Raw genomic sequence first — 13,225 nt, 5'->3', positions numbered from 1 at the left:
CGTTTTCTCACAGTGTTGTCTGTTGTCGTGCGTACGCGTATACATTCGCGTGCAAGACGCATGATGCAAGCTGAGACGCATGAATTCTTGTTCACCGTATCTTGACTGCAAAGCGTTAACACGCAACACAATTCAAAATTTGCGCGTCGTGCGTCTTGCGTACACACGGCAGACTGTGAGAGGAGTACGAACAATGGGAATTCCTTAACGTTGGGAGCTGCATTATTTCATGAAATTGAGGGATTTGTGAAGAATAACTTACGATCAAAACCCACCGCAGAAAAACATATGCTGCCATGGAATGTGAATCTGTTGAAATTGGTGCATTCTTGCAGGTAAGATTTAAGTTATGAAGCTGTGAAATTTTTCCGCCCCAGAAACGGGCCTCAATAGACTGTGCAAGTCTCGCGCGCACCGGAGCGAGAAAACACGACAACTGAAGAACTTTATTTTTTTATGAATCAAATCTTTGCTTTAATTTATTCTTAATGCCGAATCTGAACAACAAAAATACCATATAGAGCTTGTTTAAATTAGTTTTAGCAGTTTTAAACAAATACACAATTATCAGTTAAAGTCTATGTAAAGTAAAACTCTGGGACAAGGATCAGAGATGTTTGTTTGATCTTAAATTTTTTGAAACCCCTTTTGTAAATCTTCGCCCGAATGTGAAACTACTCAAAGCTGGTTTATACGCGGACGCACGATGGTCGCAAGGGCGTTAGATAAACGCGTGACGCAGTTTCAAGAGGAAGCCGACGCCTAAACGACCAATGAAAAGGCTTTTCACCCCGCGCGACCAAAACAAGCGTCTGCGTAAGTTTCGTGATCGGAGATGGGCACAAATTCTTAATTTTTACCAAGTAACCTGACCCGAGGTCAAGTTTAAATATCGGTTTTTCTTCGTTATTATGTTGACTTTATTTTTACTTTTATATATGATGTTAATTAGTATTACATTTTTAACAACATAATGTCATTTTTATGGTCATAAACTACATTAAACTACAGTAATGGACAAATTAAAATCTCCCCAACGTAAAACTCCATAAGGTTGGGACCACAATGGTCCCGGAAGTTCAAATCTGCGCGAGACTTGCACAGTCTATAGTTAGGACTCTGTTCCTGTGTACAGAGAAAGAGCCCTATAATAGGGCTAGAGTGACCATCTGCTTTATGCATGAAATGTATCAGTTTGTGAGCTAAATCTTTCTGTGCTGGATAATTTAAAATTAATGCGAAATAGTTCTGTGGATATTATTTCAGAAGTCAATTGTGATAATAGTTGGTGACAAGCAGCCCCCCCCCCCCCCCCTCGGAGGAGGAGGGTATAAACTTCGCTCGGCCCCAGCGGCCAGTCTATCCAGGACCGCTGGGATGGGCTAATCGCTTGCACAGATTCTTGTTCAGGAAGTACGTCATGCGTACAGTGCATAGAAATATGGTGCAGTGTGAGTGTGATGCATGATGGGACTGCGCATTATTAAACCAATGACAGTCCATGATACGTTTGCCCATCCCAGCGCCTTTGGTTAACAAGGCGCTGGGGACGAGCGAAGGTATAAACTCGCCTAGGTTGCACATTCATGGCCGCTAGCGGGCGCACTAATAAACAAATTGCCGTTGACCGGCACGTGTTGTTGGACCCGACATGGAGGAAGAAATGGTTTGATGTTGTACTTTTGTGTACACCACCAAATGCGACGACGATTTTGATGATTGCACAGAAATTGTTTACTGTTGGTGGTGTATGTATGCATGGAGCTTCCTCCATGGCGTATGTGTAGCCCACCTTGTTGAGCTGTTAATGGCTCTGCTGATGTATGTAGCCCACCTTGTTGGGCTGTTAATTAATGGCTCTGCTTTTAACATCGGTCTCATCACTGTCGCCATGGTATGGTGTGAACAAGAACGGTCACCGCACTTAGTGTGGTGTAAACTTCCTGCTGTTTTCAAGCAAGGTAACTAATTAATTAGTAACAAAAGTACTAACTAACATTACTATCCTCCTCTAGTTTTCACGGTATTATGCCTTTTTCTTTGAATTGGGGAAAAAAATTAATGATTGATGCCACATACATATCAACCGATGCCCTAATAAATAATGGACCGTTCCGGCTTTCCACTAAGCTCCGCCCACCGCGCACGTGAGCAAGACACGTGTACAAGCACTCCCAATGACATTCTGCACGATTCTGGCGCGCGTGCCAAATATACGGGCACGCATGACCGAGTTTGTCCGACCACAACAATTGCTGTGATTGGTCAAATGGGTGAACGCGCACAGTTTGATTGACAGGCCGGATCGGTCCATAGCTTCCCTGCCTGGGTCTACCCCGTGGTGCTCGCTCGGGTGAGCCCCTGACAAGAGCTAAACCATGGAGGAAGAATGGCTAAACGAATGACCACTCACCGTTCACCGCTCTCGTAGTGACGTCATGCACCTGGGGCCAGCCCCCAAGTGACCCACTCCACAAGCAGGGCACTGGGGGCTGGCCCGGGTGAGCCCCTGGAATGACGTCAAAGCTATTCTAACGCACCCGGTGCAGTCCAGGGTCGACCCAGGGAAGCTAAATGAACGCACCCATTATGTTATGCAAACATATTTTACAACCTGATGGACATTGGAATGTTCACACTACACACCAATCTTCGATGACTTTAACTGGCCCAATTTGTTTTGAGTTTTTCCTGTTTTCACGGCAAACAAGAAAGTATGGTTTCGCTTTCCCGGTGAAGCCATACATGGAAGAAACATCTGCAGTGACTACAAAGTGTGTTCTTTGAGACTCTGTTTGTGACTCTATAGCCAGCAGTTGTCTTCGTTTTATTCAAAATATTTTTTAATGAAATTTTAAAAATTACCATGATAATTTGCAAAAATAACAAATACAAAATTTAATAAATAGTGTGAATAATTATTGGCTTTCAAATCTGATTTTTATTTAGTTTTTTTTTCCCTTTTTTTCTTCTTAAAATTTATAATAAAGCGTATAAATAAACAGTGATAATTGAATCGACAAGCTGATCAATGTTAAAATTGTAATATTAATACTAATATTGTTATGAGGGTTAAAAAATAAAAATAAAAATATTAGAAAATGATATAAGGCACATGGCTTCTTTAAGCCTCTGTATTTTTTTTTATAGAATATTCAGTTACATGATTTGATAATCATGAATTGAAATAGTGTTTTTGGGTGGCAAATATTTTCATTGACATATTTTTGTACCTTGTAGAAATGCCTAAAACACCAAACTTTTTGCATTTACAAGTGCAAATAACCAGTGGAGCCTTACGTGTTTCTATGTTTTGGTCAAGGGAGAGGAGACTCTTTGCTTGGCAAATAAAGCCACAAAATTTGTTTACATCGCGCACAGAGAGGTAAAAGATTTGCCACGATTTTAGGGACACCTTGAAAACAGGACCTCCTACGATACACATATTAACTGGCAATGAGGTAACTAGTGTACGTCTATTCCCCGAGGGACTTTAAGTGACCAGAAGAGGGAAATAGGCCCCTCTTCTGGTCACTCACAGGCCCAAGGGGGAATAGACGTACACTAGTTACTGAATTATGCCAGTCAATATGTGTTTTATATTACAGCTCGTTCTTAAATGTCAAATAAGAACAGAAATTTTGAAAAGAAAGGATGTTTTGTAGTTGCAGTTCACGGTTCAAGTCAAGAGAGGGCGCTGTAACCGGGCACTATTTTCAAAGACTAGTGCCGGCTCGGGTACTAGTTCCCGCAAACACGCGCGCGGGAGCAGTAGACTATAATAGGGTTCATCCCACGTGACCGTGTTTCAGCCAACCAGAATACAGAACAAGCAAGAGGTGTGTTATAAAATTAATTATTGTAACCATCAAGGTTGTAGCTAGGGCAAATTGGATGCCGGCTAATTTTGTCGAGAGCATGGTCGAGAGGGTGGGTGTACATGTAGGGGCAGCGTAGCGCCTCACAACCCGGTGGGATCAACAGGGGCAGCGTCTTTGGAAGCTGAAGATTTTTAGGTTTTGTTTAAGCTTTGATGGGTTCCCCAGGCTCTCTCTTGCCTATTTGTGCCTTGACATCGCCATTGTCAAAGGAAAAAACATGTCCAGGGAGTCATAGTAAATAAATACTTATTAAGTTTTAAAGTAAAATGTTAGGGTAAAATAAATAAAATTAATATTCTGTTTACGATTTAAATCCCATCTCAAAATAGGGTAGGTAGACTACTAGGCAGAATTTTTGAGTGTTGAATTTATCAATTGAAAAGCTTGTAGTTGCATATATTCATCAGCAGGCAATGCAGAGTGGAGAGACAAGTTCAGAAACACAGGATGACGGGACACATGTCCGATCACTGCCGCAAAATCTAGACTATTCCATTTCAAAAAGGAGCACATTAGTAAAATAGAAAAGCCATGTTTCACTGAGTTGTATTCATTGACAATTTCTCAACGAAGTGCATTCAATAAACTCAAAAATTGATTCTTGTCATTTCATTTTTGTTTCAACAAGTATTAATAGACAGGAAAATCATCTAAATAAAATTCTAAATAAAAATTTAATGCAACTTCGACGACTCCACCAACATTGTCCGCCCATCAGAATAACTTTGTTTTCAACCGCCCGCCGGGCGAGTCAACCAAAATTCTTGATCGCCTGCAGGTTTTTTCACTAGCCTGCTGCATGTATGGTACAAACAAAAATTGAAACTAAAAAAAAAATATTAAAAAAAACACGGAAGTGAAGTCCCTAAAATTGGACGACTTTATCTCTTAATTTATTCCCTAAATTATCAACAACCATTTGAATGAACTTGTTGTTTGAGAATTGTTTGTTTTGAACATGTTCTGATCTCCGTTTGCAACAAAATCCTTGTGAATCAACGATCGGTCAACAACACACATTGAGAAATAATTCAATGAACTTTGGCCCGCAACGCTCTCTGTTGGCAGAAGTTGTCCATGTTACTAGAATTCCTCCAAGGCTGTGCATTGTGCATACAGTCTGCAGGCGTGATGCACAACGTTCGCCAATTCTTTATTCCGTTCGTGAGCGTGTGTTGTGAAGAAGGCTAGCCGAGAAGATCTTGAATATGGATTTATTAACAGCCATCAATGGCCAATCACAGCGTGCGGAATCTTGGTTAAGATGGACTTCGGACTGTGTGTGTTATGTGCTGTGCATGCTGCATGAACCAGTGGGTGACCGTGTGAGTATTACCATGTGGTTTTGTGCATCATGGATACTACACGCACGCTGGAGATTGTGCGTGCTTTTTTCAGTACTCCATGAACTCGCAGCATTCAAGCGGCTTATTTTTAAGCAACAATCACGGAGAAGATCGCGGTTTTGGAGAGAAAATTGTTTTGATTGTTTTTACAGAAATAAAATACACATCTAATTAGGAGTTTTACATGATTGTTTTCTTTATTTTTCACTTATTTCAATGGCATTTAAAACAGTTTTACATAAATTTATGCCGGTCGGAGTTTGATATTTTTTGTTGGATCCCGGTCGGCAAAAGCTGGGGCCGGTGATAGCCGACCGGCTCCGACCGTGGTAGCTACAACCTTGCTCTGGTTGAAAGCAAAGAGACATTTGAAGACTTTTTTTTGTAGTTGAAATTTCTTGGCCAACACAATCGGTAATTTTCAAAAGTGAATGTTGAATATAGAAACAAATGGGTCGCTAATTGAAGGCATCGAATATTATAATCAATCAATTATGCGAGGTCAGCGAAATGACGTAAGGACAAATTTGGGCTAGTGACAACTCTGTAGTGGATTGTCAGGAGTGGAAAACTCTGGGCTAGTGACAACTTTGTAGTGGATGGTCAGGAGTGGAAAACTCTGGGCTAGTGACAACTCCGTAGTGGATGGTCAGAGTGGAAAACTCTGGGCTAGTGACACATCCGTAGTGGATGGTCAGAGTAGAAAACTCTGGGCTAGTGACAACTGACAACTCCGTAATGGATGGACAGAGTGGAAAACTCTGGGCTAGTGACAATTCCTTAGTGGATAGTCAGAGTGAAAACTCTGGGCTAGTGACAACTCTGTAGTAGATGGTCAGAGTGGAAAACTTGGGCTAGTGACAACTCCGTAGTGGATATAGTCAGAGTGGAAAACTTTGGGCTATTGACAACTCAGTAGTGGATGGTCAGAGTTGAAAACTTTGGGCTAGTGACAACTCTGTAGTAGATGGTCAGAGTGGAAAAATCTGGGCTAGTGACAACTCTGTAGTAGATGGTCAGAGTGGAAAACTCTGGGCTAGTGACAACTCTGTAGTAGATGGTCAGAGTGGAAAACTTGGGCTAGTGACAACTCCGTAGTGGATATAGTCAGAGTGGAAAACTTTGGGCTATTGACAACTCAGTAGTGGATGGTCAGAGTTGAAAACTTTGGGCTAGGAACTCTGTAGTTAGATGGTCAGAGTGGAAAACTTGGGCTAGTGACAACTCTGTAGTGGATATAGTCAGAGTGGAAAACTTTGGGCTATTGACAACTCAGTAGTGGATGGTCAGAGTTGAAAACTTTGGACTAGTGACAACTCCGTAGTGGATGGTCAGAGTGGAAAACTCTGGGCTAGTGACAACTCCGTAGTGGATGGTCAGAGTGGAAAACTCTGGGCTAGTGACAACTACGTAGTGGATGGTCAGAGTGGAAAACTTTGGGCTAGTGATCACCGTAGTGGATGGTCAGAGTCAAAACCTCTCCTCCTACATAGTTTGTTTTCCGACAATAGTTTTGTGAACTTGTTTGGATTGAGGCTTTTGTTTGTAACTGATTGTCTGAAATATTTCTATGGGGAATTGGTAGGCGCAGTGGTAATTGGTAGGCGAGATGGTAATAACTTATAGATTGACATTAGTCTGTTTTTATATGCGACTACTGGTTTTATTCAGGGATCACTTAAGACGATTCTAGACAAGTCTGTGTTTACTTAAAGTGATATTGTTTGGTACTTTATTTTGAGATGTAATGCACATCACGCCTACACATGTCATCATACAAATCTTTGGGGAAAAGAAAGCTTACAGATTTGTATAGAAAGTTTCCATTGTTACAACACTTAACTGCAGGATTTTATCATGGAGGAAGGAAAGATGCTGACATTAGCTTTTTAGATGGTGTTAAGTGACACAAGTTGCCCTGGCATTAAGATTTGTAAAGACTTGCCCGGTTCGGGATTGCTCCTTTGCTATTGTTTAGAAGTACGTGAACTGTGTAATTACTTACTGAATACATCAGCCCCCCACCCCCAATGGATTCAAAATATTTAATTTTTTACAATAATAGAAGCCAATCTTATAGATGAACAATTCAAAATTATTATTGCGCTTCAAAAGTTTGTCTTGAAAGCACTCTCATGTTTGGTAGTTAATGAAAATAATTTTTAGCGTTAACCATTAATTGGTATACGGAGCAATGAAAACAAGTTATGTATTATAAAACATTCATGAGAAACGACTCCCTCTAATAAGTGGCAGAGTTTTTGAATAAGCTTCTCACTCAAATATTAAAAGATAAGGGGAACTGAAAGCACACAATTTTGTGCGACAAGTGTTTTTTCTTTCATTATTCTCTAACAACTTCAATGACCAATTTTGAGTTCAAATGTTCACAGGTTTGTTATTTTATGTATGTGTAGGGATACACCAAGTGAGAAGACTGGTCTTTGACAAAAGGTGTCCAGTAAAGTGCCTTTAAGTTAGAACATTATGAGCATGATGTTTGTCTAAGTGCTTAAAATGAATGCTTCCTGTAGTTCAGAGACCTTTGGTTTTTCTTCAAGTAGTTGTGAATGTTGTTTGTGTTTAGGGTTTACTGAAGTTCCAAATCTTTGCAAAGTTACCAAGAATTAAGAAGTACAATAATGTTCTACAACTTGCTAGAAGCAGGTTTGAATTAAAGGGAAGGTACACTGTTGGTAATTGTCAAAGACCAGTGTTCCACTTGATGTATCTCAACATATCCATAAAATAACAAACATGTGAAAATTTGAACTCAATTGGACATCCGAGTTGGGAGAAAATGATGAAAGAAAAAACACCCTTGTTGGACGAATTTATGTGCTTTCAGATAGGAATAAAAGACTTCTAGCTAGAAGTCTTTTATTATTTTAGTGAGAAATCACCTCTTTCTCAAAAACTACGTTACTTCAGAGGGAGTCGTTTCCCACAATGTTTTATACTATCATCAGCTCTCCAATGCTAGGTACTAAGTTAGTTTTTAAGTTTTTTTTGTTTTGAGTACATGTAATTACCAAACGGGTACCTTCCCTTCAAAAGCAGAAAATTGAATGCAAGGATAACATGTGCTTGTGGGCTGTTCGCCTCCTTTTTTGGTGAAAGTAGAATTAGGAATACCTGTCTTGTTTTATAAGATATTCGTACAAAACATTTAGTGGAGTGGTGTGCGCCTACTGATCACAGTTCATTCCTAATCATTGCAGAATGGAGTCATCATGCACAAATGGTTAATGGTTTTTTAGGGGGAAAAAGGGAAAAAGTATTAGGCCTGCTATTAGCAATGCAAATTTTGTTGCACTAGAGTTTCTAGGACTTTACCAAATGTTTTAAAAAGTTGCACGGTTGGCTTGTGCGTAAAGCGCTCGTCTCTCACCAAGGTGACCCCGGTTCGATTCCCGGTCAGGGCCATACGTGAGTTGAGTTGTGCATTGGTTCTCTGCTGTGCCACGAGGGTTTTCCAGACAATCCGGTTTTCCTCCCTCAGGAAAAAATCAAACACTTTCGATCTTGGCTGTGCTCCGTGGTCATAATGGGTTGATGTAGCTGGCAGCTGAATGCGCCCTTGCATGCCTGCTTCTCGAACACGTTGTAGCCGCGTCCTTCGCAATTCAGCTCTAGCTGCGAGTAAGGACGATTAGCCCCCAAATTATTATTATAGTGCCAATTCCACAAAGCAATAAAATTCATCGCAAGACAAATTTTCAGTATCACCATAGTGATTTGTATTCTGACATCACACTTTACTTAGCAACTACGATTGATTTGCAGTTTGATCAATCTTAGATCTTTGTGAAATCGGCCCCTGGTGCATTTTTTATGCCCCTGTCACTGTGTGTAGCTAATAACAATAAAAGGTGTTTGTTTTGTCTCTGCATAGGGACTGAAACTGCCTGGTATTATGTTTCTTAATAGCAAAAGCAGCGTTTAAGAGAGCAGTACAATAGGTTCCTAATCATTACGTGTGTTGCTGTCTTACGAGGTACATCGTTAAAAACTCTTCACTGGTGAGTTTTATTTTAGAGCATACATGTATCTGTCATTCTGTGATACATCATTATCATCGTTGATTTTTCAAAGAGTGTTCTTTAATGGTCTTTTTCTGACGTCTGTCATTATTTGAGGCAAAGTAAAAAAAAAACACTGCTTGATCATCCCCTCCTAATTTTTTTTTTGAGGCCGCATCCTTTTTTGAAATTATTTTTTACTTTATATTTTTATTTCAAAAAGAAAAATCTCCTGTGCATTTCTCAGTAAACTTACTCATCTTTTAAAGGCAGTGGACAATTGGTAATTAATTACTCAAAATAATTATCATCATAAAACCTTTCTTGATTACTAGTAATGGGGAGAGGTTGATAGTATACAAATATTGACTGCTTCGAGTGCTATGGTTAAAACTATGACTCCCGAGGTGATCCCCAGAGCGTTCTGTTTTCCCAAGGCGAAGCCGAGGGAAAATAGAACGCTCCGGGGATCACCGAGGGAGTCATAGTTTTTAACCATGGCACGAGTAAAAGCAGTCAATATTTGTTTTATAACACCCCAAACATTTCTAAATACTGTACTATTATTATTAAGTTACAGACCTGAATGCTACAATCCACGGACGACGCGAATACAGATTGCAAACACTTTTACTTACTGTGTTGCATGTAGTGTCGTGCAATCCGAAATGATTACAGACTATTAATTTATGATCCTCGTACACGCAACGGACGTCTGGGTACTGCACGCCGTGTGCTAGTCTGTCGGACTAGCGCACGGCGCCGTGTGCTAGTCTTCGGACTAGCGCATGGCAAACCGACGCACTATCACACGGCCGTCGTCTAGCAAAACTAAGACATGTCATGTGACGCGCTCTAAACCAATGAGCAGGCAGAATACTTGCAAGGGGTGTTATAATATAAAACATTGTGAAAAACATCTCCCTCTAAAGTGACGTAGTTTTTGAGAAAGAAGTAATTTTCCATGAATTTGATTTTGAGACCTCAAGTTTAGAATTTGAGGTCTCGAAATCAAGCATCAGAAAGCACACAACTTCGTGTGACAAGGGTGTTTTTTCTTTCGTTATTATCTCGCAACTTCGACGCCCATTTGAGCTCAAATTTTCACAGGTTTGTTATTTTATCATGCATATGCTGAGATACACCAACTGTGAAGACTAGTCTTTGACAATTACCAATAGTGTCCACTGTCTTTAAGACGTGTAAACTACATTTTTAAGAAAGCGTTGACTTTAAACTGAAAAATTTGTTGCCAGTCTAAATTAGAATGGTTGGTGGTCTCCTTTAAAAGAAATGACAACAAACAAAAATAAAAAGCACTCATTCTTCTCTTTTTGGGATAACTTGGCAATCAACTGTTTTTATTTTATTTCACTTTGCCTTAGCCTTATGAACACCATACATTTTATAGCTCAGTACGGTTCCTTCTTAATTGCTGATTGGCATTTGTTGTGTATTTGTAATGATTGGCTTTCAGCCCTATTGTCTTACTGTATTCAAAGTTTTATGTATTTTACCTCTTGTGCTTTTAGTCTTTTTAAAACTGGTTTAATTTATTTTGTTCTAGTGAGGTTAGGTCGTTTGCTATATTTTTTAATCCTTTTTTATTTGATTTATAGCCAATGTTTAGAAATGTCAAACTAAGTGCCACTTTTTAAAACATGAGAATAACAAATAATTGTTTAGTAATTGTACTTTTCACTTCATTGTACAAACAATTTAGTTTGAATGGTAGCATTTCAGAATCAGATTTGCTGTATGTGTATCAAGCTTTTAGTTTTTGAACTGTTTATTTTTATCCCTTCTAATATCAAAGCTGTGTGGATTGACGATATCCCTTAGAAATCATTGGGACATCTGAATATCTGATCAACTGATCATTAATTTGTTACATGATACTACATTATGTTCCTTTCAAACTAAATATTTCCCAGGAAAATCCTAGGAAATGTTGATGACATTTTCACACTTAAGTCATTAAATGTTAAACCTGGCAAATTCCAGGGAAACATTTGGTAATCACTCTTAAAGATAATTGCAATAAAAACTAAGGGAATAAAGGGGTAGTGATGAGTTCTTTCACTGTAGTTTAAAGCCGGCAGGGTCGGCGGCCATGTCCTTTATCACACGGCAACGACCCTGCAAGGTTTTAAACGGACGTTGAAGAACGAGTCAATTACTCTTTTATTCCCATTCATAAATGCCCTTTTGTTAAAAAAAACGTCAAAAAAGATAGTTATAGACACTTTAACAATTGAAAATTCGAGGTTTGAAATATTTTTTACCAAAACTTTGTGAAGAATCTGTTTGATGCGCGTTGGTTGTGTGTACGTGCTGATTACGCGCTGATAGCTATGAATTGCAGTCGCCTTATAATCTTGCGCACCCGACACGCGGAAGCTCCAATGTGCATTAACAAAAGGTTTATGCACATCCATGTGACGTGCTCTCCACCAAAAGGAGTAGAGAAACTGTCTGTGGTATTTATGAATATTGGTTAAAAGACTAATCAGCATTTGTTAATAAAGTATTTTGAGAGTCATTTCACTCCAGAGAAATGGGTTATGATGGAAAACTTTTTTCATCAGTTTTTATCTCCCAAGTTGGAATCTTAGATGTTATTGTATTAGGGATTATTCTTTCTGCATGGACATAATTATATTTCTTTGTATTTCTGAGGTTAGTTAATAGTTATCTATTTTAAAGGCAATGGACACTATAAGTAATTACTCAAAATAATTATTAGCATAAAAACTTATCTGGTAACAAGTAATGGGGAGAGGTTTGGTAGTATAAAACATCGTGAGAAACGGCTCCCTGTGAAGTGACATAGTTTTCGAGAAAGAAGTAATTTCCACGAATTTGAATCCACGACCTCAGATTTTGAGACCTCAAGTTTAGAATTTGAGGTCTCGAAATCAAGCATCTGAAAGCACACAACTTGTGACAAAGGTGTTTTTTCTTTAATTATCTTGCAATTTCGATGACCGATTGAGCCAAAACTTTCACAGGCTTGTTATTTTATGTTGAGATACACCAATTGAGAAAACTGGTCTTTGACAATACCATTAGGCCTAGTGTCCAATGTCTTTAAATGCAAAATTGACTTTTTGACTGTTTTTTTAAATTTTAGTCATATAGACTAAATCATCTCAAATTTGCCATCTTTTATTGACAGTATAAAGGTTGTTGTCCTTTCATATGATGTGCTTTTTGTAAAATTTCGGGACCATGCTAGAAAAGCAATGGAGCCTTGCTATTAAAACCACTTTGCTACATGAACATGTATGTATATCACCATGTGAAAAGGGCTCAACATGATCTTTGACAATTGATGTCCAGATGCCAGATGCGTAATAAAATTGGGTCTGTGTGAAGATATAAGAAACACTTGATTTATACAATTCTCTAATTACCTAACAGTTAACACGTTAATGAGGTCTATTGCATGGTTTAGTTCTTGCTGATGATGACAAGGAGTAGTTCCTATCAGTAAAACTAGGGGGATTTAAAAGGAAATGAATTTTGCAAATTAATGAGGAGAGTGACTTTCATTTGAGATAAAGTCCAATTTATTTCAAACTTAGAGAGGCTCCACAAGGAGCAGATTTTTGTGATGCCCTTATTTTCCACCGCCTCCAATTACGTTTTAAAAGATTTTAGGGTAAAATGTCAAAGGTAAAATGTAAATTTATTCAATATTTAATTGAAGGGGAATCCTGGTGGCATTTTTACACCATTTTAACCTAAAGTTGGAGACCTGTATTTTTTTCCCATTTACATTAAAATATAATCTTTCGGAAATTAAGTACATAAAAACTGCAAATGTAACCATTGAACCCCCATTTAATGAAAAAAATGTTTTAAAAGCAAGTAGAACACGACTCACAGAAACCAACAACAGAGAAAACAACAGAAGAAAAAAGGGGAAAAATTAGACAAATGCTTCAAGGGCATCATGGATACTGCCTTAAGC

General features: G+C 38.8%; 1 protein-coding gene across 3 annotated transcripts in view; it reads left to right on the top strand.

The window, feature by feature from the left end:
- Positions 1-191: 191 nt before the first annotated feature.
- LOC139934697 (CD109 antigen-like) overlaps positions 192-13,225 on the top strand; it is a 106,430-nt gene continuing 93,396 nt past the window's right edge. For 2 of the 3 annotated variants that reach the window (XM_071929061.1, XM_071929058.1), the window contains exon 1: positions 192-335. In XM_071929061.1, the coding sequence (XP_071785162.1) occupies positions 289-335 (47 nt within the window). In that variant the 5' untranslated portion in view covers positions 192-288. Of the gene's footprint in view, positions 336-1,656; positions 1,962-13,225 lie in introns of those variants that run through there. The other variant, XM_071929060.1, reaches the window with a different exon arrangement.

Source organism: Asterias amurensis, chromosome 3 (genome assembly GCF_032118995.1).
Source record: "Asterias amurensis chromosome 3, ASM3211899v1".
Classification (NCBI taxonomy): domain Eukaryota; kingdom Metazoa; phylum Echinodermata; class Asteroidea; order Forcipulatida; family Asteriidae; genus Asterias; species Asterias amurensis.
This window is presented reverse-complemented; position numbering and strand designations above follow the sequence as displayed.